The sequence below is a fragment of the Clavelina lepadiformis genome, chromosome 8 (assembly GCF_947623445.1).
Source record: "Clavelina lepadiformis chromosome 8, kaClaLepa1.1, whole genome shotgun sequence".
In the NCBI taxonomy this organism is placed as follows: domain Eukaryota; kingdom Metazoa; phylum Chordata; class Ascidiacea; order Aplousobranchia; family Clavelinidae; genus Clavelina; species Clavelina lepadiformis.
Genome location: NC_135247.1, coordinates 1,910,448 through 1,936,145, shown reverse-complemented (window position 1 = coordinate 1,936,145; position 25,698 = coordinate 1,910,448). Strand labels below are relative to the sequence as shown.

At 38.6% G+C, this 25,698-nt stretch overlaps 1 protein-coding gene and 1 long non-coding RNA gene across 5 annotated transcripts; one reads left to right on the top strand and one right to left on the bottom strand.

The window, feature by feature from the left end:
• Positions 1-1,826: 1,826 nt before the first annotated feature.
• LOC143469028 (dual specificity calcium/calmodulin-dependent 3',5'-cyclic nucleotide phosphodiesterase 1A-like) lies at positions 1,827-21,183 on the top strand. 3 transcript variants are annotated; one of them, XM_076966560.1, is made up of 15 exons: positions 1,827-2,087; positions 11,460-11,742; positions 12,613-12,729; positions 12,931-13,034; positions 13,393-13,541; positions 14,101-14,217; positions 14,304-14,444; positions 16,550-16,650; positions 17,197-17,325; positions 19,240-19,341; positions 19,495-19,578; positions 19,828-19,946; positions 20,102-20,291; positions 20,407-20,519; positions 20,624-21,183. In XM_076966560.1, the coding sequence occupies exons 1-15, from the start codon at positions 1,904-1,906 to the stop codon at positions 20,812-20,814; spliced, it is 2,124 nt and encodes a 707-aa protein (XP_076822675.1). In that variant the 5' UTR covers positions 1,827-1,903; the 3' UTR covers positions 20,815-21,183. The 3 variants fall into 3 exon arrangements, with proteins under 3 accessions (XP_076822675.1, XP_076822674.1, XP_076822676.1); XM_076966559.1 differs by lacking the exon at positions 1,827-2,087 and adding an exon at positions 5,689-7,621; XM_076966561.1 differs by lacking the exon at positions 1,827-2,087 and adding an exon at positions 10,560-10,759.
• Positions 21,184-21,778: 595 nt separating this feature from the next.
• LOC143469602 (uncharacterized) lies at positions 21,779-25,269 on the bottom strand. Of its 2 annotated transcripts, XR_013119154.1 has the most exons (3): positions 25,096-25,255; positions 21,836-22,951; positions 21,779-21,793 (listed from the first exon to the last, which is right to left on the bottom strand). It is a non-coding gene; the product is annotated as an uncharacterized LOC143469602 (long non-coding RNA). The 2 variants fall into 2 exon arrangements; XR_013119153.1 differs by lacking the exon at positions 21,779-21,793 and having other exon boundaries at positions 22,742-22,951; positions 25,096-25,269.
• Between the last annotated feature and the right edge of the window lie 429 nt (positions 25,270-25,698).

Sequence of the window (25,698 nt, the reverse complement as noted above, 5' to 3'; positions counted from 1 at the left end):
AACTGCGTAGGCAAAACAAATGCAAATGAGTGCTTTTGTTTATGACGTATGTTCTTGCGCGTTTATAAAACAATAAGCCCTATCTATTGTAAGAAAATCGTTGCGTTCAAAGACTTGTTGGAGTGGTTAGACCATAAACGTATATTTCTCATCTACGTTATGAGCACTCTTAAGCATAGGCTGACTAGATTAGTTTTTGGAACGAGTCCAGGAAATTTAGGTAGGCGTAACATTTAGTTTCTCTGGTCTAAATGCGAACGTCGAATGCAATTAATGCAGGATGTCTTGTTGGTTCAGCTGGATATGTGTAAGCGGTTTGTCGACTATGGACGTCTCAGACCAAACCCTCAAAACTGAGAGATCATATGACTCTTAACTAAGTTGATTAAACCGTCCCTGCGGAATCACTTTCACGCTTAAGCGAGCGTTTGTACGAGTTGAGCATGAGCCCCTCATTTAGCGGAATTATTCAAGTCGTCTGATGAATTAGGCGACTTATATATGGACTTACAGCTGAACCTACTCTTATTTACCTGGTTCACAGAATAATTAGACTATTTGTTGATACACGAGATTAGAAGGTGCATTTACAAACTGCTGTCTTGTCATGAATTATGAAACCGTTTTTCTAGTTCTCTGTGACTGAATTCGTGATAATCAGTATTCATCACAACAGATTTTTCTTAGAGTGAGTCCTTTTGAACCTGATTGCATGCAAAGGTACTTGCAAGGAGATCGATATCTAGAAGTAACCCAAATTTCTTTTGAAAACATTTGCTTTATCTGGGCAAGCTAAATTGTCGTTCTGAGTAACAGCACCTTGATGGCAATGAAGTGTAATTATTAAAACCTTTCTCTCCCTGGTATTGTCGAGCAAGTATGACATCTTGTGCAGGGTGTTGGGAAAAGCGAGTAATTCGAAGGAAAAAAGACTTGGGCTAGCAAGCATTTTAAATGCAGACGTTTCTATGGCCAGTCTTTTTCCAGCCAGGCCCACCTAGTTCATTGGTACTGTAATTTCCACAAATTTAAATGTGACGTCATTAGCATACTTTATTTTCAAGTGAGCGGCTCATCTTCGCATAGATCACACCGACTATACTACAGTTGTGGAAGGAATACGCGATCGTCGAGGACTTCCTGTCGCGTTCCAGGGCACTCGCGCGTTTAGCGGCCTGTGGTGTTTGGGTTGTTAGGGTTTTAGGTTCACAAGGTTTTTAGGAGTTATACCAGAAGAGTTAAAGCCACTCAAAGTTATAAAGTTGTTTAGTGGCTGCGTATGTTGTACACCTACGTCATCGATCTTACGATGCTGAGTGAGTTTATGACTTTATAAAAGGAAGCAAAGGAAATGAAAGTTCTCCTAAAAAGTAGGAGAGAGCTTTCATTTGTAAGGACCAATAACCAAAGTCCGTCTATTGCAACTCAATAGGCACAAACCAGTCTTGGTCTTATAATTCTGTGTTCATTCAGTTTTTATTTTATACATTTAGAATGTTTCTTACGCTTTATGTATCGCAAACACACAAACAAGTCGAATCAAGCGATCGATAGAATCGCGAGAAATATATAACGTATATTCGGCAGGTCCATGCGAAATCAAGTTATATTGCAGTTTGAATTGAGCCGCGTCAGTGTGTGGTTATGTCAGACTTTTTCACAGGATAAGTTTTATGATTCAGATATTGCAAGTCCGATAGTAAGATTATAAGATTTTTATAAGCAACTGCCATCAAACATGTAGCGAATACTAAAAACTTACGCTGTAATGAACGTAATGATATCGAGTCTATTTTGATTAGCTATGTCGATAGATTCAATCTTGTTTTTAAAACCAGAGAAGTGAGATTGGTTTTGTATAAGAGTTTGCCAATTTAAGCTGTCAAGTGTTAACACAGTGATAATGGGTGCGACTCACTCTGAACCAGAGAGCACCAAACGTAGAAGATCAACGGCATTTGCAAACACAATCTTCCAGAAAAGGGTCAGGGAAACCCCGGTAATCCGCATAAGCGATCCCAATGGGCTGGAAGAAAGTTACCTTTGCGCTTTGGAGGCGCCATCTAGAAGACAATGGTTATTTGGAGGTTGGTTGTTTTGTTTCACTTTTTAAACTATTGTACTCTGAAATTTTGTAAAATGTAACGCTGACGAAACGTACGTCAAGATCAGAGTATTTCAAGAATCGCGTTGGGTAGACCTATAAATTTATATTTCATAAAAGGCTTTTGAAAAGCGGAGTGTTCAGAATTATATGAAAGCAACATTTTAACTTTAAAACAATTCAATACTATTTAATGTGTTGTTGGTACTTCCTTAAATCCCACCGAATTAGATGCAAATAATTGCAAATTACAAGAAACTTACGAAATGCATTTTAATTAACGCCGCATCAGCCCATGGAAATCTTATAAACCCTGCCGAAAGTAATCCCGGTCTGAAAAGGCATGAAATTATCCCAGCACATTAACGTGCAATCAACTCAAGTCTATTGGGGAAAGCATGTACTTCGCGACTTAATCTACAGATGTTTTTCAACTCCAAACTCAGGTATTCCCTATAACAAAATTAAACCTGTCATTTTGAACAACGAACCTTTAGAATCGTTCTCCATTGAGAAGAGCAGCCATACGCCAATAGTACTTTCCCATTACGCTCTAATGCCACATGCTTTGCCTGACGACCAAAATATGAATGACAATCAATATGTAATATGCGTCTGTAATATCTTTATATTCTTTGCGATCGATTCTACCTGCGATGTATTCATGTATTCTGTCTACTTTAAGCTATAACTTTGTCTTTCTGATTGACATGCATGACATTTCAATATTGGTTGTAGAAAATTGAACAGTCTAAAGTCTAAACCTTCATATTGTGTCCGCTTGGTATTTGTGGGCTTTTTATGTGATAAATATTTAAAGATTAATGCAAATGGCAAGAATCATGATTTTCCCCCGTATCCCTATCATCGTTCTACGATTAAAAAAATCGAAGATACCCTCACAAAGTTCTGCTTTTCCTGCTAAATATGAAAAAAGTGTAAAAGAATTTAAATATTTTTATTGCCTGCAGTTGGCCTTGACAATGCTTTCGTCTGTTTTTTATCTTTAGACCATTAGACCGTAACTTTTGATCCGACGTGCATGAATAATTCATTTATATTTTATGAGCTGCGGTATACTCTTCTCAAGCTACCTTTGCTGTAGTTGTAAAACTAGTTGACAAAATCAATTGCAACGTATGTGCAAGCTTTATTTTACAACCGCCAGATGACGCTACAAGTGCATTAAAAGCAAGATGGTAATTTGAAGCAACGGTGAATAGGAAAAATAGAGTTAAATCTGACTAACTGGGCAATAGGAAGAAACAGCCTAGTAATCCGGATTTAGCGAGTTAAATCCGAATCAACACAGATCTCATAGAAAGAATTGTTTTGCGCATAAGGGCACATATGAGAAAATGATTCGATAATAATGATCAATCAATCAACGTAATTATTTTTAACGCGTGCATTCCTAATTAGATTGAATGAACTTAACAGACGTAACTGTATTTATCGTAGAGAGAACGTACAACAGAATTTAAAGCGAGGCGCTAACAGCAATTTTGCAAAATGATACAGTTCTAGGACTTCACCAAACACAAAACGACTACGCAAGAGCAAAAAAGAAAGTCAAAAAGACGTGAGGCAGAGTTTGTAATTGGTTTTAACGGTACTTACCCCAGGTCGATGGGTTTTCAAGTTTAATGCAGAACGAATGCCGGATCGGCGCGGTCACCAGGTAGCCAACCCTTCCAGGTCTGAAAGTGCAGCCGGCGTGCAAAGACTACAAGTGAAATAGCGGAATGTAAATCTACCGAAAATAATCTTTGAGAAAGATTTTGAACTGAGCAAAAACAGAGCCTACCGGTAGAAATAAGATAAATGAGAATTGATGACGGCGCCTTCGAAAGTATAAGACATAGTTTGTTGAGCTCCGTAGCCGAGCTAGAATGCGTTAAAAAGATGATTGCTGACTTGACTATTAGTTCTTTTCACCAACCGTGAACTTCGTAACGTCTCGCATGCTCAGTTGAAATCTCCATATACACATGCCAAAGGAAAATGCGCCCTGTCAGCAGCAAATTAATTACAAGTAAGAATTACAATCTTTGCATACTCACTTCAGTTAGCTGAGTGATGCATACCACGACTTATTATTTATTAATGAATTAATCCATGATAAAATATTGTATCCAATCATTTTAGTAAGCATCGTAATGTGGTTTGAATTTCTACAAAACAAGAAAATAATATACGGAAGCGTGAACGTGACTCGAGCAATTAGAGATGGTAACAACCCATCTGCAACCTATGCTCAATCAACTGGAAAAACTTAGGCTTTCAACGGAGCTATACAGGTCTGCCCAGGGTCCAATATTTTGACTAAGAACGGATAAAACAAAAGAAAATGGTTTACAAATCACCACAGCAGGCTTGCATTGAAAAGTTTCTCACGTTCAGTCCAGTTACAATCCTGCGTTGTGTTTTCCTTATAGTTATTACTCAGCAGCCGTGCAAGAATGTACGATGGATTGCTCACATTTCCGTAGTTTTACTACCAGATTTATTCGCAAACCAACAAGCGCAGTTTGCGTGCGATGTGAGGAGCCGTTAATGGTTTATCATAAACAAAAAAGCGTAAATAGCTTTGAGTCGGTGTTGTTGTTTCCGTTTTATTAGTTACACCAATATCACAGGTAAGTTACTTTCTCAAAAGTGCCGCTATATGGCTTCATTGTTGTACACAGCTCTTAATATAGCCTGCCCTTGTTTCAGACTGATTAGGCGGGTTGGTGAAACAAACATTTTTGCTTAAAAAAGTGCCGTCAGCTACGGTCAGTGTTCGATACCAAATGCGTAACAAAAACATTCCAGTAACAGTAAAAAAGCGAAAACGAAAAAGGTGATTTCAAGAATGGCCAGAGCAGTATTGAGTGCAGATTGTTATAGGCATGGAAGCCGCTAGCGCATGTACGGAAATATGTTTAAAATCGTATTGATAATGTGTTTTCGCTTGCCGCCAAACAAAGGCTATTACGCGGGCAACTATTAAGACGGTTGTCAGTGTTGCTGTGGTATATATCACTTCAGAAATCTGCATTATATGACCTTTAGCGGCAAAAACGTATAAAACATGGCAAAAATTTGCTGGGGCATACTTGGACAGATTTAGAAGTGTACATGTAGGATAATTAGAGAAAGAAAATAGTTTTCTGATGACAATATTCCAACTATCAACCATAAGCTTTGAATAAATTTGGAATTTTTGAGAACTTCATAGTTTTCGGGGCATTGTGAAGCGGGGTGTACTGTCATCCATGGAAAGCGGTTCGTGAAAACCTCACACACCACAGACCCATCAGGATCAGACGTTTCTAGGGAACCGACCGATGTAAACATATCAATCATATTTGTGACGACGTTGACCAACTTTTTACACAAACGGTTCTTCAAAACAACTGATTAAGTAAGTTAAAACATACGCTTACAGTGCAGCCTTATCATGGTTATTCAGATTCCAACGTTAGTTTTGAAAAATGTATAAAATTAAAGGTGGGCTAAGTCTGTTATCTTTATGTAATTGCTCTACTGTGTATTAATAATGCAGATAGTAGCAACAGTGAGAAGTTATATAATCAAGGGCATATATAATAGGACTATTGCAATGATAGAATTTACATGTACGCACGGTGTTCACGGTACAATAGGACTCCTAAACCGCATTTACGTGGGTGATCTCTATTATATTAACATGCAGTATGTTTATAGACTCCATTTATAGGCACCGGCATTCACCATTGTGGTTAAGTATCTGCTTCTCGCATTAAAAAGAAACAGCTCATGCTTAATTAATGTGATTAAATTAGCTCTGATTGACTGTTCGTGGTTTGAAGGCTCGCCCCGGTATTTACTACAACGCTGTTGCGGCTGCGTAGCTGCCCTCCATAGCTAACACTCAAGGACTTTGTTTTGCTGGTGGAGTTAGCAAAACACGTCAAATGACGTAAATTTAGACTTTTTGTAATCAAATAATGACAGATAACAAGATTTTCATGGAAAAGTAAAAGATAGCATCGACGTTTTTGTTCTAGCTGTGAGAATGCCGTATTAAGAACTGAACGAAAAATGGAAACGAGAATCATTGCTTACATCACGACTATAAACAGTGTGTGGTTATTGATCAGTTGCGGGATTAGACGACCTATAAGGTTTTACTATCTTTGAGATCTTCACCCAAATTTTGTCACGCCTTGTCAACCTTTTTCCGTCTTGATTTCTCTGCTTATAAATGCTGTTAGCAATTGGCTGGTTAATAAATATCAAAGAGGTGGTAGGCCTATTGTTGCGGATAACGACTTAGCTGTGAAAGTAAACGGAACAATTTCTTTGCGCTTAGGCTACTTATTCAGTGAGCTGTTTGCATTAACGTTGACATTTGCAAACGTGGGCGAGAGATTCCGCTGATAAGCTTAGTCCGTCAAATCGTGTTAAAAATAGTGTTCAAGATAATTATAATTTTAAGTTTTCTAAAAATTGTTGAACTAGTGAGATGTCCTGTTCTTTTCCCGTGACTCACAAGCACAACTAACGCTATTGTGTCGTCATAATAGGAAATCTTTTATGACCTAACAATACAAATGTACACTGCGACTGAGACTCAAGAACATAGCAACTTTGGTTCTTTGGAGTACAAAAGTGTGCACAGTTATCTGTTGAATCAGTCGGAAAACAGAAAGAGCAATTCTCCGCTTCGTCAGAAGGCTTTGCCATTGGAGAAACGAGAGCTGAACGGTGCTTTACAAAGAAAAGTTTCTGAAAGCCTGCTGTGTGTATCGGACTTCAAACCTGATATCCCCCGTACTTGGAGCGGAAGTAGGATCTTGTTAAGCAAACCCGGTTGTCGAAAAAACAACCTAAATGGGCAGACATCTCCCGGGAGAAGGGACCAACGGGTATTTTTAACTAGCGAGGCCCGTGCCGGTAGCGGATTAATATTATTTGAAAAACGTCAGCCAGCACCCAACCGAAATAGCAAAAATCGTTACCATAACGAGAATAACTACCGACCAGCGAAAGAGCTGCGAGACAATTTTGTAAAAGGGAGCGATTTCAGTTATCGTTTTCGCGAGCCTACTAGCCACGGTAAAACTTTCAAGGGGTTTCCTCACCCCTTGCAGGTGAACAACCAGTGCAGAGAGACAGAACAAATTCAGTCGAACGCTTGCGACGGCCACTTTGTCACGAGCGACTGCAAGACTATTAGTTGGCGTGGCAATGGTTCGCCGAAACGACGACTGCTTTCTAAAAGAGTTGCTGGGAATTGTGTAATGAATAACGATAGAAGACAGTTTGGGACAACGCCAGCGCCTTCTAAAGAAAAAGTGCCCATGGCGAGGACAGTGCCAGGTCACGGTTGCAGAAGTCCTGCAAACGATATTAAGGCAACCACAGTTGGCCACCCGGAACTAAAACCCGGCCAGCAAGGCAATCAATCCAATGCAGTCGACCCTTCGGTCGTCAAACGTGTGTCAAAGGTGATAGAAGTCGACGGGGTGAATTACAAGGTCACTATGGGTAAGTAGAAAGACACACGTCATTTTTGCTTATATTAAAGGATACTTTTCTGTGATGGTTCCCCGCATTTACAGTAGGTACAGTAATAATAACACCGGGTAACAACTATGTTCATGATCCTAGCGTACAAATCTTGTTTACAGCAGCGGTATATGTAGTTATTGGCATTCACTGTAGCGAAGCGTATCGCAAATTTCAAACTGCAATATTTAATTTCTTTTCGTCACCAGCCTGTGCGTTGTTTTACGAAGCCTTGCGTTTCGGTCTCGGAAAAACAAATAAACTTTTCGCAAAAATTCTTGGTTGCGTTAAGGCTAACATTATTACTTACGACAGACGTTTCCTGTAACGGTTTATTTTGGAAACAATTACCTAACTGCTCTTTAGAGTACACTCTGTCTGCCTCAACTGTTTCCTAACACAATAGAATATATCAACGCACCTATGGTACGCTTTCGTATAGCTTAAGCATATTCTCTTGGTGGTCTACTTTTGATTTTACCATTCCTGTCTTTCAATTTACGGTCCTGCTTAAAATTTCATGTCTTCCTCCCTTACATAAGGCTTATAGTAATTCTACAACTTGCATGTTACTGAAAGAAGCAGTTCGTGTGTTTGTTGTTACTTTTTCTATACAGTTGTATTAACCATACCCAAGAGCCAAGAATTTTTGTACAAAAACAACGCGTTTAAGTAAAGAATTGCTCGCCTGTGTGAAGGCCTAGGCCCTAGATGGAATGAATTACGACATAGCACTCTCTAAAAACCCTGGTTCTAGAGTGAAATTCTTTACTTGACCCTAATAACCTTTCTCAAGCTCATTCAGTTGTTCGCTGCTTGTTGGACGGTGTTACAACCGCAGAGTTGCAACGTAAAAATTATAATTTATCGATGAAACATTGTGTCGTCACACGTGTGTCACTTGCCTTTTCTTCAATACCACCGAATAGAAGTGAACGGATAAATAATAACAAACACAGCTATTCGCCTGCTGCACTTGATTCGACGTAAAGGTGGCATCAATATTTCAGTGTTATCTAAATGCCAGTGCATAATTTCTATGCACTGCGGGTAATGTATTTAAACGGCGTGTGATAACGGTTATTGAAATGGGGTAGTTGAACCGTAAAGTGATCTTTGAAATTGGTCCTAATATTTTGTAGCCCCAGCGTTTTTCAAATCTTAAGAAAACGGTTTGAGCGTGAAGCTAAAGTCTTACAGTGAGCTTTTCTGGATTAAAACGATATAACCTTTAAGCGCAGTGGCATTTTTATTTGGGTTAGCATGCCTTTATCAAATTTTCTTTGCTCGTAAAGGTATTAGACTATTGGGCTCGCCTACCGCCTGGCTCGGTACAACCTAAAGATGATAATAAGGCCGCAGATAATCAAGTAAAAGGACATGTATTGAGGATATATATAAAGACTTAAAACGTTAAAAGACAAAAGCACAGCTGAAAAAAAATCTTTTTTAATCAGTTTTTAAAAGAGTTCAGGATGTCGGCATCTCGTACGTTTTGTGGTAAATCATTCCACGCCCTGGCAACCGCAACAAAATTGTGTCTTTTGTGTCAGAACATCAGACTTTGAAGGTTATATAACTGTTTTTTGGGAATGGTTTTAGGTGTGCATGAAACTCCACACTGGTGTGTGCCGATGAGTATTTTTATGCCCATTTTTATGTTTAAATAAGCAAAGTAATCAGCGTTTGTGAGAACAGTTTGAAGTTTGAAAGTTTATGAACACTACTTAAGTTTTGCAAGCTATATAATGGAATTCAAAAAGTAATTACAATATAATATGTAACAACTGCGTATTATGCTGAAAGGTAACAGATGGTCCGCTGTAACATACTGCGTTAGTGACTTACTCGTTGGCACAGTGAAGCTTTTCACAAGCTATTGTGAAGCTAGCTGATTCATGTAAAATTGTAATGGTTACTGTCTGCAACAGGCAGAGTAGATTGTAGCGTAGACCTGTCGTTACTGAACGTTAAAAAAATGGAGGAATAGTAGGATAAATTAGAGCTTGCTAGATTGATATTTTGACACAGAGCGAGAATGAATATGAGGGAATAGATGTATTTTTTTCAATCACTGCTTTGTTTTCATCGTTTTGCATTTTCATTTGAGGCTAGCAGAGATAGAACTGTAAGGCCGGATCAATTGAATTTTGCATCGACCATCTAATCAGGTTGTCTTATTTCGCCTGCGATTGTTTAAACGTTAGCTTTCAAAACCGCGGTTTTGACACATTGTCCGTTTGAATTGTACAGGCTTGGCGTACATCTGCGTCCAATACTCCAATCAAGCTTCAGCCTTCACAGTATTTTTGTTTTTACTCCCATTTTCAAGCAGCAAGAAAGCTTATTAGCGATGTGACAAACGCGGACAACTCCTCTGATGGTATTTTGTCAATTTTATTGATGTGACCGACTAAAGATAGCGGGTTAGCTATTTTTGTTGCAAATTACTGCTTTTGTGTACAGGGAACTGACGTGTTGTCTTCAGAAAAGTTACAAAGCAATTGTTACGTTGATCCGAAACGAGCTATTAGGCTACACATCTTCTAAAACGTGCAGCTTCGTTTAAGATTAGTCATTTCACGGTCGTTTCGTAGTAGAATGCATTAATACACGGTAAGAGGGACGTGCGTAGAAAAGGTTTCAGTAGCAAAGACATTTCTGTCCCTTCATCTCTTATATACACCAAGTGCTTGAAACCTTTTTAATGAGCTTCAAAACTTAACTGCTCGTTGCCATTTTTCTTAGGTCACGTGACAACACTTCCTAAACCCTAGCTAAAACCCGGACATTGATAATTTAATTAAACTATCCCTTGTTTTATGTATTAGGCCTAGGCTAGAAACTATAAAGGAAGATTAAAGTAGGAAATGTTTGTTCATTTTTATTCGCTTATATGACGTCATAAACTGAACTGCTGTGTGTTGCTTTACTGTATTGGTAGGGATTGATCAAATGAGTTTTCGGTATATGTTAGAAGTAGGAGTAGGTAGCACACACGTAGAAATTTCTGAATCTTCAAATTTGCTTGAATGAAGGACCACGTGTCGGTTGCGGGTTTATTTCCCCGGCGGTCCAGGCGTCAACGAAAACGTTCCAACTTAACGGCGTTCAGTGGTAAGTTTTGTGACGAAATCAACCCGGTGTAAACGTCCCCTACAAGCGGAAATCTTTCTTCAAGCTACAGCTACTTTCTACAAGCCATGTACATGTACCGGTTTTACTCTTCGGTTAAACCCGATTTTAAATACCCGGCAATTTTAAATACACTTGGCTATTATTACCAACTTGACTGCGTGTTGTATGAGACGTGCTTATGTATATGGGTGGCCATTTTCCAACGTCCATGAATTAGAAGCCCATTGTTCGTGACGCAAAAATTAGAAATTGGTTTCGTAATTTTGACCACAGTCACTATTCGATGACTCCAGCTATTGCTTCCGTGACTGGTTTGTGCCCGAAAACGCGAAATGTTTTTATAGAAGCTCGCTACTGCTCAACTATGTAGTTATGAAGTTTGTTATCAAATCTAAAAGCTACCAGCTTGGAAACATACTAGAACTAAAACGACTTGTGTCGAATCTTTTTCTGCAGTTGGTCAGTGTGTTAAATGTACTTTTTAGAGGATCAGACTACTACAAATATTGAACAGACAAACAATAACTTACTTAAACTTAACTTCACCAGACCTTAAATTGAGTAACTACTTCAGTGGTTGACCGAAATCTTTCTTTTTATTGAACATGCAACTTTCTTCGTTTCACGTATTTTAGAATGATCTTCTTCTTCTTTTAATTAATTTCTTGTCTTGTTCCAGAACCCCCCGGGAGCTCACATTATCGACGAAATGGCCCCTGCAGTACCTCCTCCTCCAAGGGCGTGCCTAATGCGGGCCCCCTTTTTTCACACCAAATTCTGGTTAACGGAGGTCAAAACGTGAACCCAGTGGAAACCAAAGTTGATCTTCCAAACGGGTATCCCCCTCACGATTTAAAATCTTGGCAAGAAGCTAGGATAAGGAAAGCGGAGGAGGCTGATCTAAATGAATCCGTACTTCCTGATCCGGCAAGTCTTCCGGGACTGGATTCCGCATCCTTGAGGTAATTTATATTTTATAAGATATCGTTGGAACCTCGGAGAGCACGGACTATCCAAGTAGGTTGGTGGGGTCATTTAGAAGTTACTCAGAAGGTCGAAATTTGGTACATACAGAACCTGGCCGACGCAAAATAGATGATAATTTAGATTATAATCTCAGCTAGAACGCCACCAAGACAAAAATACTAAGACAAAAAATATGTTTTTAAAAAGCAAGTCCAAAAATCGCTTGTTATTATTGAAAAGCAGCCTTTCAAACAGAATCGTAAATTGAAAAACGATTTTTTATTTATAGCAACTATAGCTGATTAAAAGTCCACCCGTCGCGAAATTTATACGGTAGCGTTGTGAGACTGTTTGTAGAGAGGGCATCGTAGCGACATAATTCCTGGATTACTCACCGCGCCAATTTTGCTCTTTTGCTGCATTGTGCGATTTAAGTCTGTTTATTCGCTCGCCTGTTTCCCCTGTTTTTGCCCGGTCAAATCGAGCATGCTTGTTTGTGCGCACATTTTCGGTAACCTAGCGTTTATTTTTGTGTTCGAAACAAGTGCAAAATAACTTGAGAGAAAAGCCTATTATATTTATCGTTCCGCAAATTTCCTCTGTCGTTTTGATTGGACTCCTTTTTACAGCATATAGAGATTTTATAAGTCCATTCACGATTTCTCTAATCGGCTTTATGTTTCACTGGCCCTCATAATAATCTTATCATAAAAAATACCAGGTCTTTTCATATTGACTCATAACCATTGTTGTGTATGTCGAGGAAAGTTATATGCTTACGATTGCTGTTGTTAATACCGGTGAGCTCTCAAATCCATAAACTTGGACATATGCAGCACGTAATTTTTACCCATTTCTTTTTGCAGGCTGAGAAAACTGTTGAATAATTTGAAGCGTGGAAGCGAAATACCTACCGATGCATTACGACATAATCTGGAATACGCGATATCGGTTATGGAAATGAATATTCTAAAGAATACTGGGTTGGTAGAACAGAACTTCAATTCAAACTTTTTCATCTGTTAAGCATACAATCGCCGCTCGGGTTTCTCCCTTTTCCAATACAAGATAATTGTGTTTGTTCGTTGGCTTTGTGGATTGGTAAATGCCTGTTACAAAAATAGTACCCGTTTAATCGAAATAAGATAATTGTGACCAAATAAACACCCTCCATCTATCAATAGATCTGACGTCACCGCCTCTGATGACGAAATGCCAACAAATTTGTCGCCGGTTCCGCCTGAGATAAAGAGTTGGTTGGTGCAGACGTTCAGCAATTCAAAAATAGGTACACATGAGAAATATAAGCAGATAAATACAACATACTGTATAATCTTATAAGAACACCCAGCATTTAAGTCAAGTGTAAACCGGCCCGCGCACGAGGTATGGGGAATTAAACATAACATTTCCTCCAAAAAAAGTAGTTTCGATTCACTTAATCCCAATAAAGACTTTGCTTGAAATATACATCATTGCATGTTTTCTGTCAATTCTTTTGCCGCAAGCCTTTGATATAATCGTTCCCGTTTACGGAAGTAACAACGTCTTAAAAAATTGTCATTGCAATCGTTTTGCAAAAGGCAATTTATCAAGCAAGCACAGTTTTGGACTCTTAAGTCCTTCTAAACGACAATTTCTTTCAGGAACTCACAGCAAGAAAGGGAAGGACAGACGATCACTTCGTAGCGTCGTGCATGTTGTCCGGGCTAGCTTGTTCGTGGACCGAATGATTCGGAAGTCGCCTAGCGATCGCAACAACGACATACCACCGCAAGTTCAAATGCACCTAAAGGTACAAAGGCACGCTAGGTGCTGCTAGGCTGACTTTTTTCAGCACAAACCGACAGAGTGATCTTTGGGAAATGTATAATGGTTTTGAATATACACAAGACTTGAAGCCAAAACTTGTTGCTGTTAAGGATTTACGATATCCTTGGGTTCGTGGCCACTTTTGCCATTTCGTGTGGAATACAAAGGTCTTGAAACCCACGTTAGTAACTGGATGTAGATAATGCAATGCTCTATTCCACCACATAATCCTCATAGGAAGTGTTATACCCTGGGAACGTTGTTATATATTATCTCGCACTTTGCGCACAATCCTTCCCGATAATAAGATTGATCGATTTCCCAAGGGTTTTCATCTTATAATATTAGTATTGAAAATTGAAAATAATATTTTTGTCTCATGAATTGATTGTTTCGCGTCCTAGAATTATTAAATCTCTCTGGGACTACTCGTACAGTGTTATTGTATCTGTCTATTCTGTTTCGTTGTTCTATTCCTGCCTGAAAAAAGCAATGGAAACACCGGCACTGTCCCTCAGGATTTACCAAACTATTCTTTGCAGAACCTCGATAAATGGACGTTCGATATTTTCGAGCTTGAAGAGATCAGCAACGGAAACTCTCTGAAATACGTTTTTTATCAATTACTGGTCAAATTTGAATTGATGAAAAAATTTAAGGTTCAATTTAACGTTTTACTTTTCAACGTTTTTAAAAGTAACGCATGTCTTTCACAGAAAGGGTAAATTGTACACAACGTTTGCAGATTTCGGTATCAACGTTGCTAGCTTACTGCGACAAGCTTCAACGCGGCTACAACAAACACAATAACCGCTACCATAACCCAATACACGCCGCCGACGTTGCACAAACTCTTAATATCCTTCTCATGAAGTCTGGATTTGTGGTAAGTAAGTCACCTTAAAATACAAGCTACTCAAATATATTTGCGTTATCGACATTGTAAATATCTTGAAACTTTTGAAGATGTGGTACAGCAACAGTTTTATGCACAGATTTCTTCGTGTTATTGGGCTTTCAAGTGGTTCTATTGCTCTTATCCTTAAGCTGGTTTCCTGGCGTTGCATGAAAATGTAAATGATAAGACAGACATGATTGAGCAAAAACTTCGTATTTTGACAAACGCATTCGGATGAGCGACCTTGTTTGAATTTTTTTCGCCGGTTAAGGGACGGTAACAAATGCACGTTCTTAACGCAACTGAAAGGTCGGCTTGTAATTGCATTTGCACCGTGCAATGAAAGAACATTCCGCATTAAATGCTCTATCTCTGCTCAATGCATCACATGTCGGCTTTCGTAATTTGAAACTTAGCTGTTAAAGAAGCAGCCTTGCTTATCGGCGTCTCGTGCGCACATTAGCTCCAGTGACATTAAGGGAATTAAATTATGCGTCGTATGAATTTAATTTCCAAAGCTTAGGTCGGCAAGTTTGACATTTGCAGCAAGTTCGCTGTAAAATTGCCCGAATCAAATGTTCACCTGCGTAAAATTTTGCATTTCATTTGTTCACGTTGCCTGTTAATTCGATTTGGTCATAGCCTTATAGTTTCTGCGCGGTTTTATTTTGCAAGCGCGTATGACAGCATGTCAGTCCGCGGATATACGTTGAGAATGTCGGCGGTAACTGGAAAATTGCCGAAATAATGTTATCGATTTCCCTTTATAACCCGCATGTACGCTGATAACGTGGGCCCGCGCTTCGGTGATTGATTATTTCGCGCGGTTTGTGATAAATTTAGAAGCGGTTCCCCTCGAGAACATTTTCGTCCTTCTTTGGCGCTTTCATAGACGTTCGAGTTTTCTGAAACGCCCGTAAATTGTAAAACGACTAAGCAATGTTGACTCGTTACCGGAAAAGCGCTGAAATTTATGTTGTGACAACGTTTCTGTATAAATAATAATCCAAGCTTTGAAAAAACAACCGTCACGTCTAAAACCAACGCCTTGGGACGCGTTTTTCTATTGTTGGATATTGGACCCTTCAGGCGTCACCAAAATGGAAACTTTTATTTTCATAACCAGCGATCAACTCAAAACGGGAATTGACAAGACAGCGCTGGGGATATAGTGCGGTTGCCATCAGTGTTTTCTTGCGTCGTTGTGTTCGTGGAAATATGTGGATGAAAGATAACTTTCGTCAGTTATCCTTTTTCCATTCCTTGTATCACAGGCTCACTTAAATTTCGTTAATTTGCAGTTTTGATTAATATTATTTCTCATCGCTATCCAGTCTCCTACTTTCGAATTTACCAAACTGCTTTTCTCACAAACCACATCCATCTAATTGTGTCGTGCAAAGACGTCATAATGTCAACGGTTCGGAACCGCAACTCAACCAATTATACAATCAAGTTCATGGACTGGGTTGTAGACGGTCGCAACAGTGTTTAACTGTTTAATCTCCAAGTGCGGTCACTGAGTGTCAGTAATACACGTGGTTACGCGTTTTTCGTTTCTATCTTTTGGATTAACGGATCAGTGCTTCTTCATCAGTGCACAATTACAGGGAATGTCGCGATCGCGGTCCTTTCATGTTTGCTGAGCTACGAGGCAAGATTTCTTGATCTTTGTTAATTGTTATGCAGGATTAGAAGCACCTGTTTGTTTACATTACACGAGGTGTAATATCTCGCTGACCGCTTAAGCAAAGTAAGATATCGTGACTCGTCGAATGCTATATACGGTCTCGTGGCACCAGGGTACGCTCGGTCGTCTTCACACGATTAAATTTATGGGCTTTCAGCAAAATTGCAAGATAAATTTTCAAGTTTGTGTGCTGCCTTAAGGAATTGCATCGTGAATTTGTGTACTTTTTATGTCAAAAAGAAAAAAATCTGTTGGAACCCTGTTTTTAGCTGTTTTCAGTAATGTCACGTGCACATAACTCACAAAACGTTCCACTGTTTTTTTTAAACGAATTTTTTCGGTTCAAAAACTTGTTTTTTCTGCCGACCAAAATCCCTTTTCACGAAACCTGTCTTCTTTGTAGAATTGGTTCTCGGATCTTGAAATTTTTTCAATGATTATGGCCGCAATTATCCACGATGTGGAGCATACCGGCACCACAAATAACTTCCACATAAACACGAGGTGAGTTGACATATTTCTTGCTTTCATTTTGGAGTTCAGTTGTGAAAATAACTTCGCAGATCTCAATTGTGCGCAAAGCCACAAATCTTAATGACGTCAATTGTAACAAAACAATGACGAAACACAGACCCTTTTAACATTCCTAACGAACCAGTACTGTCACTTACAATAAGATCAATCCTACAACCTCCAGCCAATAAAAGCCGGTCATTCGACCTTGCTAATATTGCTGCATTTGTTCATTTGTCAAATATCTGGGCGTTGTTGAAACTAGACTCGGCTGCTTGCCAAGGCGTAGTTTGCATTGAAACTATCTTTTAAATTGATAAATTTACAGGTTTCAAAGTTTTCATTCGTGAAAAACCAGTTTTCTTTCAAGACCGGTTTTTAAACGGTTTGCAATACACGTTGTGAATATTGCGCAAGATTATTATTGATATATTATCACGGTGTAAATAACTCCTCAAACATACTAACAATAGCATTCAAAAGCATCAGAGCACAGTGTATGGACAATCACACATACAAACCACGTTGTTATCTTAGGTCTCCACTGGCGCAGTTATACAACGACAAATCTGTTCTTGAGAACCATCACATCTCAACCGCATTCAGGATGCTCAACGAAGGTGAGGGCTGCGACATCTTGCGGAATTTTTCCAGCGAAGATTACCAGTGAGTAATATCGAGTTTCCGATTTATTTCGGTCGCTTTAAAACTCCATTTTATTTTCAAGTATTCGCGTTATTGTGTAAATTAGGCGGCATGATGGCGCTTATACCCAGACATAAACGTAATAACTCCAATTCAATTCAACCTGAACCTTTTCGATTGGATTAATGACGCGGTAATTATTATTTTAACAATTCGTTTATTATTTGTCATCAAACTAAATTGTTTTCGGCATCATGGACGCATAAAAATCCCGATTGGTTACAATTGCTGTGAGAGACACTGCGCTTATTTATTTCCAAGATTAATTTCCCCGACAAACGGCGGCCAAATCGACTATCATCGATCATTTGTTTGCTATGAATAGTTACGATTTTAAGGGCATTTAAAAATGCTATCCTCTTATGACGTTATAATACCGTGTTTACATGACTGGAAACTTCGAAGAAAAATCATCCAATCACCAGATCGTATCTCGGCGCGATTCTTGATTATGACCCGCCATGCCGAGCATTCGGGCTGGCACGTTTCTACTTCGGCGTCGTTGTTATGTTTATTCTTTCTCCCGTTTGCTGTCTAACATAAAATGCTGACCTTGTGTACGTCAGAACCTGAACACGGGTTTTATATCACGTACACTTGAGAAAATGACGGCACTAACGTCATAAAATGGATCTTTCATCCGAAGCCCTCCTAAAATTTAATGTTCCAGATAAGCAAGCGCATGCCGGTGTTGTAATGGTTTGTGGCAAGCCATAACGCAATCGCACGCTGATCATTAACTGTTTTAAAGATAACGTATATGTCGTTATTTATTGAAACTATATTTTTCTTGGAGGCACTAACGACGGGACGATGTAGATGCAATAAACTTATAATTATTCTGTCGTTGTCCTGCAATTAATCTCTACAAGTAAGTCGTTGTCAAATAGAGACATCTCCACTACAATCTTACACGCAACATACATACTGCGCATTTTACTTGTTTTAATTATAATCTTATTTCTGTTAATTTGCACATGAGTCCTGTCCCATGGAGTTCGAGTTCAAATTTTTTGGAAAGGTCACGGCTCTTCGATCTTTTTATTCTTCAGCCATTTGAGAAAAAGTGCTTCACTCGGATATTTTAAAACGATGAAACCGAATTGGATTATAGGAAACAATTTCAAGCAATTTGTTATTTCTGTGTTCATTCTGTGGCGAGTAATAAGTTTATAACACACCAATGTTAACATTCTAGGTCTAGGGAGGGGGTTTTATTGTTCTGATTCCACTTTAATAAGGAAGTAGTTTTGCTTTAATAAAATTCGTCATTTGCAAATCCTGATAAGTTGAAAGTAATATTGTACAGTGTGTTGGAATGATCTTCTTCAACGTCCACGTCGTAACCAAATTCAACCCTGTGATGGAAAACTGGTCGTCTTTCATTTGAACTTGAAAATCCGTTTATACGATCTAGGGTCATGTAATCTGTGACACGGATAGTCCAGGCATAAGAAAGACTTATTGAATAAAACCTTCCAATATCGCTCGCCAGAACGTATGTTGAGCTCCGAAAGGCGATTTTTTCATTGCTGGGCTTATACTAGGTTCTTGTCGCTTATTACAATCCCATTGCGTCTGGCTGCGTGATTGACATAATGTGTAAAAGGTTATGTCACATGTTGACAAGTTGTCTTATGTCGTCATAGGCAATTCGATTATTAATCATTAGGTTAGGTCATAATTTGAAGGTGATCTCATTGTGCTTGTTTCGCGATTTCCGTTTGGGGAGAGATGATTTTTCAGAAATGTCATTGTGTTCTGCGATTTGCGTCGTTCGTAGTTTTTCATTATGTTTGAAACTTTAATTTTTTAAATATTTTGTCGTTGTTCGTATGTTGTTATTTTCTATTCATCTCATTCTTATTTTCACAGGGAATGTCGTGCCTTGATGGTTGAGATGGTGCTTGCGACCGACATGAACCAACACTTTGGACAGATCAAGAGAATGAACCAAGCGCTAAAGAAACCAGAGAAGTAAGTTCACGAGCACAGGTGGTAAAATCAGTTGTCGTCGGTGCCATGTCCAATAACGTTTGAGTAAGAATAGAAACGGTTGCCGCCGGTAATTCTTAAACAGCCAGTATCGCTTATTTTGTTTGTCAGATTAATTCTTTTTGCATTTCTTAGTTTAGAGAAATCGAAAGCGATGTGTCTGATGATCCATACCTCAGACATCAACCACCCCACTAAACCCTGGCCTCTTCATTACAAGTGAGCCTTTAATTCGTGCTTAACACCGCCATCTCGCGGCCAAAGATTAATGGACGCATTATATTTATAAATCTTTCAGTCTGTGGCATTTCCCCTCGGTTATGTCGCGACATGTTTTTCAGTCATGCTTGTCGACCAGTAGTACGTGCGTTTATTCGTAACTATCAAAGCAAAACTAAAAAACTTCAGCCACAGACTAACATGGCAAAGAGGAACAACCACGATATTTAAGATGAAATATATTTCCAGGTGGACAGAGCGGTTGGTCGTTGAGTTTTTTGAGCAAGGTGACAAGGAGAGAGAATTACAACTCCAGTTGTCACCACTGTGCGATCGAAACTCCACCATGGTGGCGCAGTCACAAATAAGTTCGTACCTGATCAGAATTCATAATAAGTCCTTGTATAAGCGCTGCTGTTGTAGCCAGCTCTTAATTTTCATTTTAATCCCCTTTTTCGTTTTTTTCTGCATAATTCTTGATGACGGTATTAAACCGGTTTTGACTGGGCACTTGTTTTCAAAGGTTTTATTGATTACGTCATCAAACCCACGTTTAATGTCTTGTTCGATCTTTTCACCAAAGTCAACGGTCGAGAAATGCGAGACGTCATAGTCAGCATGAACCAGCAGAACAAAGAAGAAACGCAAAACTCGTCTGGGTCCACCGCCAATGACGTATTAAAGCGAAGATTTTGTGACGTAACGTCGGTTAGGTACAGCAACCTTCGCAAGTTGTTGTAATTTCAATCATTGTATGAGAATTTGCGTTACGCCTTCGCAGACTCTGCTTTCATTTTCCGCGCGGTAATAATATTTCTATGTTCACAGCTCGACGTTTGAGAACGCAGAGCAAGTGATGGGCATTCTAAATGAAAACAAGGACACCTGCTTCCTCTGCATGGACCACAACCTTAAACAATGGACCAAGAAAAACGAAATCGGTAGAAAATCTTGTCGCTATCTGGCCCCAGTTTCTTTTCTTAGAAGGTATTTTTGCAGCACAGTCCTTTCTTGTAGTAACGTTTCTTTTCGACGTGTTTTGCAGAAATTGCGAATATGTTTCTCGGCGACGACGCATTTACGGAAGCAGCCGCCATTGTGCCTGAACCGCTACCGGCCGCTATCTACGATCCTCCCCCCCAAAACGGAACTAACAAAGGAAATGAGAATTTACCTAAGTCTAACACGACGACTAAAAGAACGCTTGATAGCCCGAAAAAGTCTGGACCTTCATAGCAGATTATACGCTCAGTTTGCAATTTTTCTGTTTGTTTTTAAAAATATAAAAACGGAATTTCTAATGATGATGATTATGTTTTCTATTCCTTTTTTATATCCTTTCAACGCTAGGAACCGATCTCTTGCGTTACCTAGCGGATGTATTTATTTTTCCACTTGCGCTCGATCAAAAACACGTTTTTGCAGAAATACCCATCTGATCAATATCAAGTAATGTGCGGAGCAACTTTTATATGTGTTCTATGGTGCGTGCGGGGTCGGTACAATTTAAGATAGTCTTCGTTTATATTTTTTTGTTTCACTGTGGTTCTACTTTATTCGCGTATTTTTATTTCGACCATTAAAATCAACTTTGTGTTGTTACAACGAAGATAATTGTTCAATATCTGGGCTTTGTACACTGCGGCAATGAATTCTTTCCGCAGACGTTTAAAAACATAATATTTGAACGAATTTTAACCTGTGGAGCATCTGCATGTGGTCCGCAGGTTAAAATTTCAGACTCAGACAGCTTTACTGTAGTTACCAAGCATCGTGCTTTAGTGCGCTTACTTCTGAACCAGTTAAGGTGACTTCAATTACCAACTTTCAGTTTCGTTGTCAGCAGAGCAGCAGCCTTAAAGCCAGTACACGGCGAGCTGCTGCTTACGGACCATTCTATGTGCAGTACTAAAACATAACTACATTTTGGCATTTATTATTAATGGCTCCTGTTACCTATTTTAAAATTGTGTTAGAACGGCGATGTTTTCGAGTTATGAAGTCACTGATAAACCCTGTAAGTTTGCACTAGGGTTGGATTATCCGGATAGCGGTTAACCGGTTAACCGCAGGGTTTTTTTCTATCTGATATCCGGATATAAATCTGCCGGTTAACCGGTTAAAAGAGTATCGTTGCTAATGCGTTTTACACTTTTTAATAAGTTTGAACATTCTTTGTTACGTAGAGGCTGACTCCCGCTGAGCGCAATTAAACCTTTTTTCACACTTCTATTGTCTTATACCAGGGGTGGGCAACCTTTTTGAACCCGAGAGCCGCTTTGGTTGTTAAATTTTTACTGACGAGCCAAGTCATAAGAACTTATGACGTCATAAATAGTTATATCGTTTAATTTTTCCATATCTGCATTCCTCAATCGAAAAATATCATTAAATTTGAATAATTAACAACTTGTCATGAATGCTGGCCTAAATAAGGAAAAGAAAAAGAGAGAAACGTTCATAAACGGTAGTCTTGGTAGCCTATACAATTTCTTTGAAATTTTACGATTCGACTAGAAGAGCCACAAAAAACATGCCGGAGAGCCGCAGTTTGTCCACCCCTGTCTTATACTTTCAACTACGGTACTCGTAAAATGCACGAGTGAAATTTAGTATCACGTCACAAAGAAAGCATAATGAATGATTGAATGATGCATTGTGCTTTATAAGGAGGGCGTTGCAGAAGCAGTGAACATTAAATTTGCGTGATTTTTCTCGTATTCGCTCGTACTGCGCGTGTGCGTAGATCTGCAATAAAACTGTGTAATGATTTTACAATCCATTTTTCATGCAAACCTCGTGAAATCGATTGTTTCACTTAGCAGTTATCTAACCGGTTAACCGGTTAGATAAATTCCAAATATACGGATATATCCGTTATCCGGATAGTAAAAATTATTGATATCCGAACTAACCCTAGTTTGCACCGGAAACGGGACGATCCAAATTTTTTAAGCTTAAATGTTTCTCAAACTTAAGCAAATCTACATGGTGAGACTTGGTAAATTATTAATATGTTTAAGCCAAAATCCAACCGTGGAATATGGCTCACTTGTCCACACCAGTTTGAAAAATGAGCTATCTACAACAGCTGAAATAGTCAATGTGTTACAAGAAACAATGCAAGACTCCTCAACAGCAACGCCTGAATGAAAGACAAATATTCCGACGGTTTTGTGTATTTAACACTCGTTTCCAGTTCCGCAAAAGACTATCAGAGTCGAAAGGTCCCAAGTGAAGACCATCAGCAAATGTTAGCTACCCAAAAGAGGCAGAGTTTTATGAAGAAAGTGATGAGGAAGGAGATCTATTTGGATCTTGCTCTCATCTTTCTGCGCTTACGCTTCAATCTTCGCATCCGCTTCTTCTTCCACTGAAAAAACATTTATAAGTTCAATATTTTTAACAGCAGATAATTAACGTTCATAGCAGCAATGTCAGATCAATGGACGGCAAGTTGCAAGTGGGCCCATTTTTTTCCGGCATTTACATTAAATTGTTAACTAGTGTAAGCACCAAGTACTTGTCAGGCAACTTCTGGCTACCAGAATTAACCAAGCAGCAAGATGTTATTTTCGTTAAAAATTTTTACTGGTGAGCATGAACTCCTGAACAGCCAAAAAATTGTTTGTGTTAATGCTTTTACCAATAATACTTTTTTGAAATTGTCACAAGTAGAAAACTATTTAATATAGCGCTGTTATTATTTTAAGTCATTTTTGGCATAACGCATTTGCGTAGCACATGGCAGAAGCACTCTATCATGACCCCACACGAAGGGCTGGAAGATATGGCCCTATTCAACGTAGGATGCTTGATGGCCAAAATCAAGGGAAGAGTCAAAGCTAAACGTAGTGCTCTGAAGTTCAATTTTTGACAAGGACAGACCTGGCGCAGCGATTTAACCTTAAAGTTAGTTTGCTAGAAGCTTGACAGCGAGCATTTTGATCAGTCCATTCTGCTCAAAGACAGGGAAAATGATGTACAAGAACTATCAATGCGGACTACCATGTACCACACGGCATTTGGAACTAAGAGCTGCACAAAACACTGGTGTTTAAATTGAAATATTTTAACCAATTTTTTACTTTGATGCTTCTGGACCAACATTTCATTCTGTGGTATTCAGCACCTCATGCCTAGGCAAGTAACTTAAACCACCTTGGGGTTAAACTTTGGTACTTTATAAAGAATTAAACATGGTATATATGTGGTAGCAATGTTGCAAAAATAGCCAAGAAAAAATTTTGGACCTACCATTCAAACTTAAAATGAAGTCTAATAACTGAAGCTTTGTAACATGATATTACAGCGTGAAAAATAGGGTTAACTGTATGACACCGTTGAAAAAATATGTACTATTATGTCAAGATAATGCAACAATCGACACTACTCAAGGACGGACCATTCTATACACCAAACAAAATGGTTACATTCTGCTATTTTTTAGTTATAGTTTGGTATCTAGAATACTTCCTAAGGACACCATCCCAGTGCCAAAGGCAATACAGTGATAATCAGAAGAACCGGCCGTCAATTTGGTTGTTTAGTTCCTGTAATTATTTTTAGGAGTCAAGCCAGGAAATTGTTGTAAGGCACATTCTCCACTTTGATTTAGGCTAGCTCATGCAGTTTCCATGCTTTCTACAGGATGCCAGCCTGCTACCTATTGCTATTGTTATCAACAAACTTAAGCAAGTTTTGTCAACAGCAATGACAGATGGGCAGAGATCTGGTTGCTTGTAATGGGTTATTGGCGCTAGTGTATTAACAATCACGAAAACATTTATTTCTAACCATCTGTCTATTCTTGAATTAGAAAAGCCAAGTTAAACTTAATAATTTAAGTGGGCATCTTAATGGCACCATACTTTTTTGCAATCTCTATCAGGATAAAACCGTTCTGGTTAGACCAGACCAGTGTACAACCCTTTCAACTATAATTTGCATGAGGTTGCGCACAATGAAAAGTCAATTTTAAACCAACAAAGCAATAATACTGTAGCTTAAATTCTGACTGCTAAGTTTGTAAATTCACGTGAAACATGTTTACTTTGTCGTTGCATTAGGCTTGCTTACACGAAAAAAGCAAAAACAACAAACTTCCCAATCTGGCAATAAGTGAAACAACAATTGTAACATGTCTACAACGACAGGGAACACTTCAATAAAGTTGCTTAACATTGTTACATTGCCTGTTTACTATTCGCTAAAACAGCAGAAGTTTTGCATATGCTTTTTTAAATGCATGTACCTTCCTAAGCCGACATTATTACATACGCACGTGAAGATTATATATTACTGGAATGTCATCCAAACCAACATCTCAAATTTAGTTGTAGCAGGCTAGTAAACTTTATCTCTTACACTGAAAGCGCATAGTTTTCTTTTAAAATAGTTGATTTGAAAATGTGGCATTGAAATAAACTTTTTAAGACCTTGCAAATAGCTAGGACCTCAACTTACTGAAATTAAATTCATAAATAAGCATACTACAATAAAATAACATTTACATACCTTAGCGCGCATCGTGTAAGATTTGCTACAACGACACGCAAAAGCGACGATGTCCAAGGATAAAAATTTCTACCTCCGACTTCCACACGTCGCAAACAAGAGAGGAGAGAAAATGGCGAAGTCGCTCTAGCTAAAATTTGGCTAGGTTTAAAGGTAAACAGTCCAAAGCACCCAAAAGACTTAAATAAAAAACAAAGAGGTAATTAGTGTAATAAAAGTTTGAATTTGTTGTAAAACACAAGTATTTTTTGTAAATTTCTATTGAAATATTCAAGTCTAAGAGTTTTAAGAAAGATAATTTTTTTAAATGGAAAAAATTCAGCATCACATACTCGACGCGTGGTCGAATTGGGGCGATTAGGTTTACCAAAATATAAAAACAGAATATAAGGTGGCACTCTAGGGTTAACTTTTATTTTTAATTCTCTTCCACGAGCTTTCAAAGGTTACTAACTCGACTTTGCTTGACTTGAAAATGTAATTAAAATAACTCGATTTGACTTAAGCTTGTGCTTTTACTGTCAGCAGTAACGACCATTAATACTTGTTTCCATCACTGCTTTGTGAACTAAAAAAGCGAAAAGCTTAATTTCGTAAAAACTC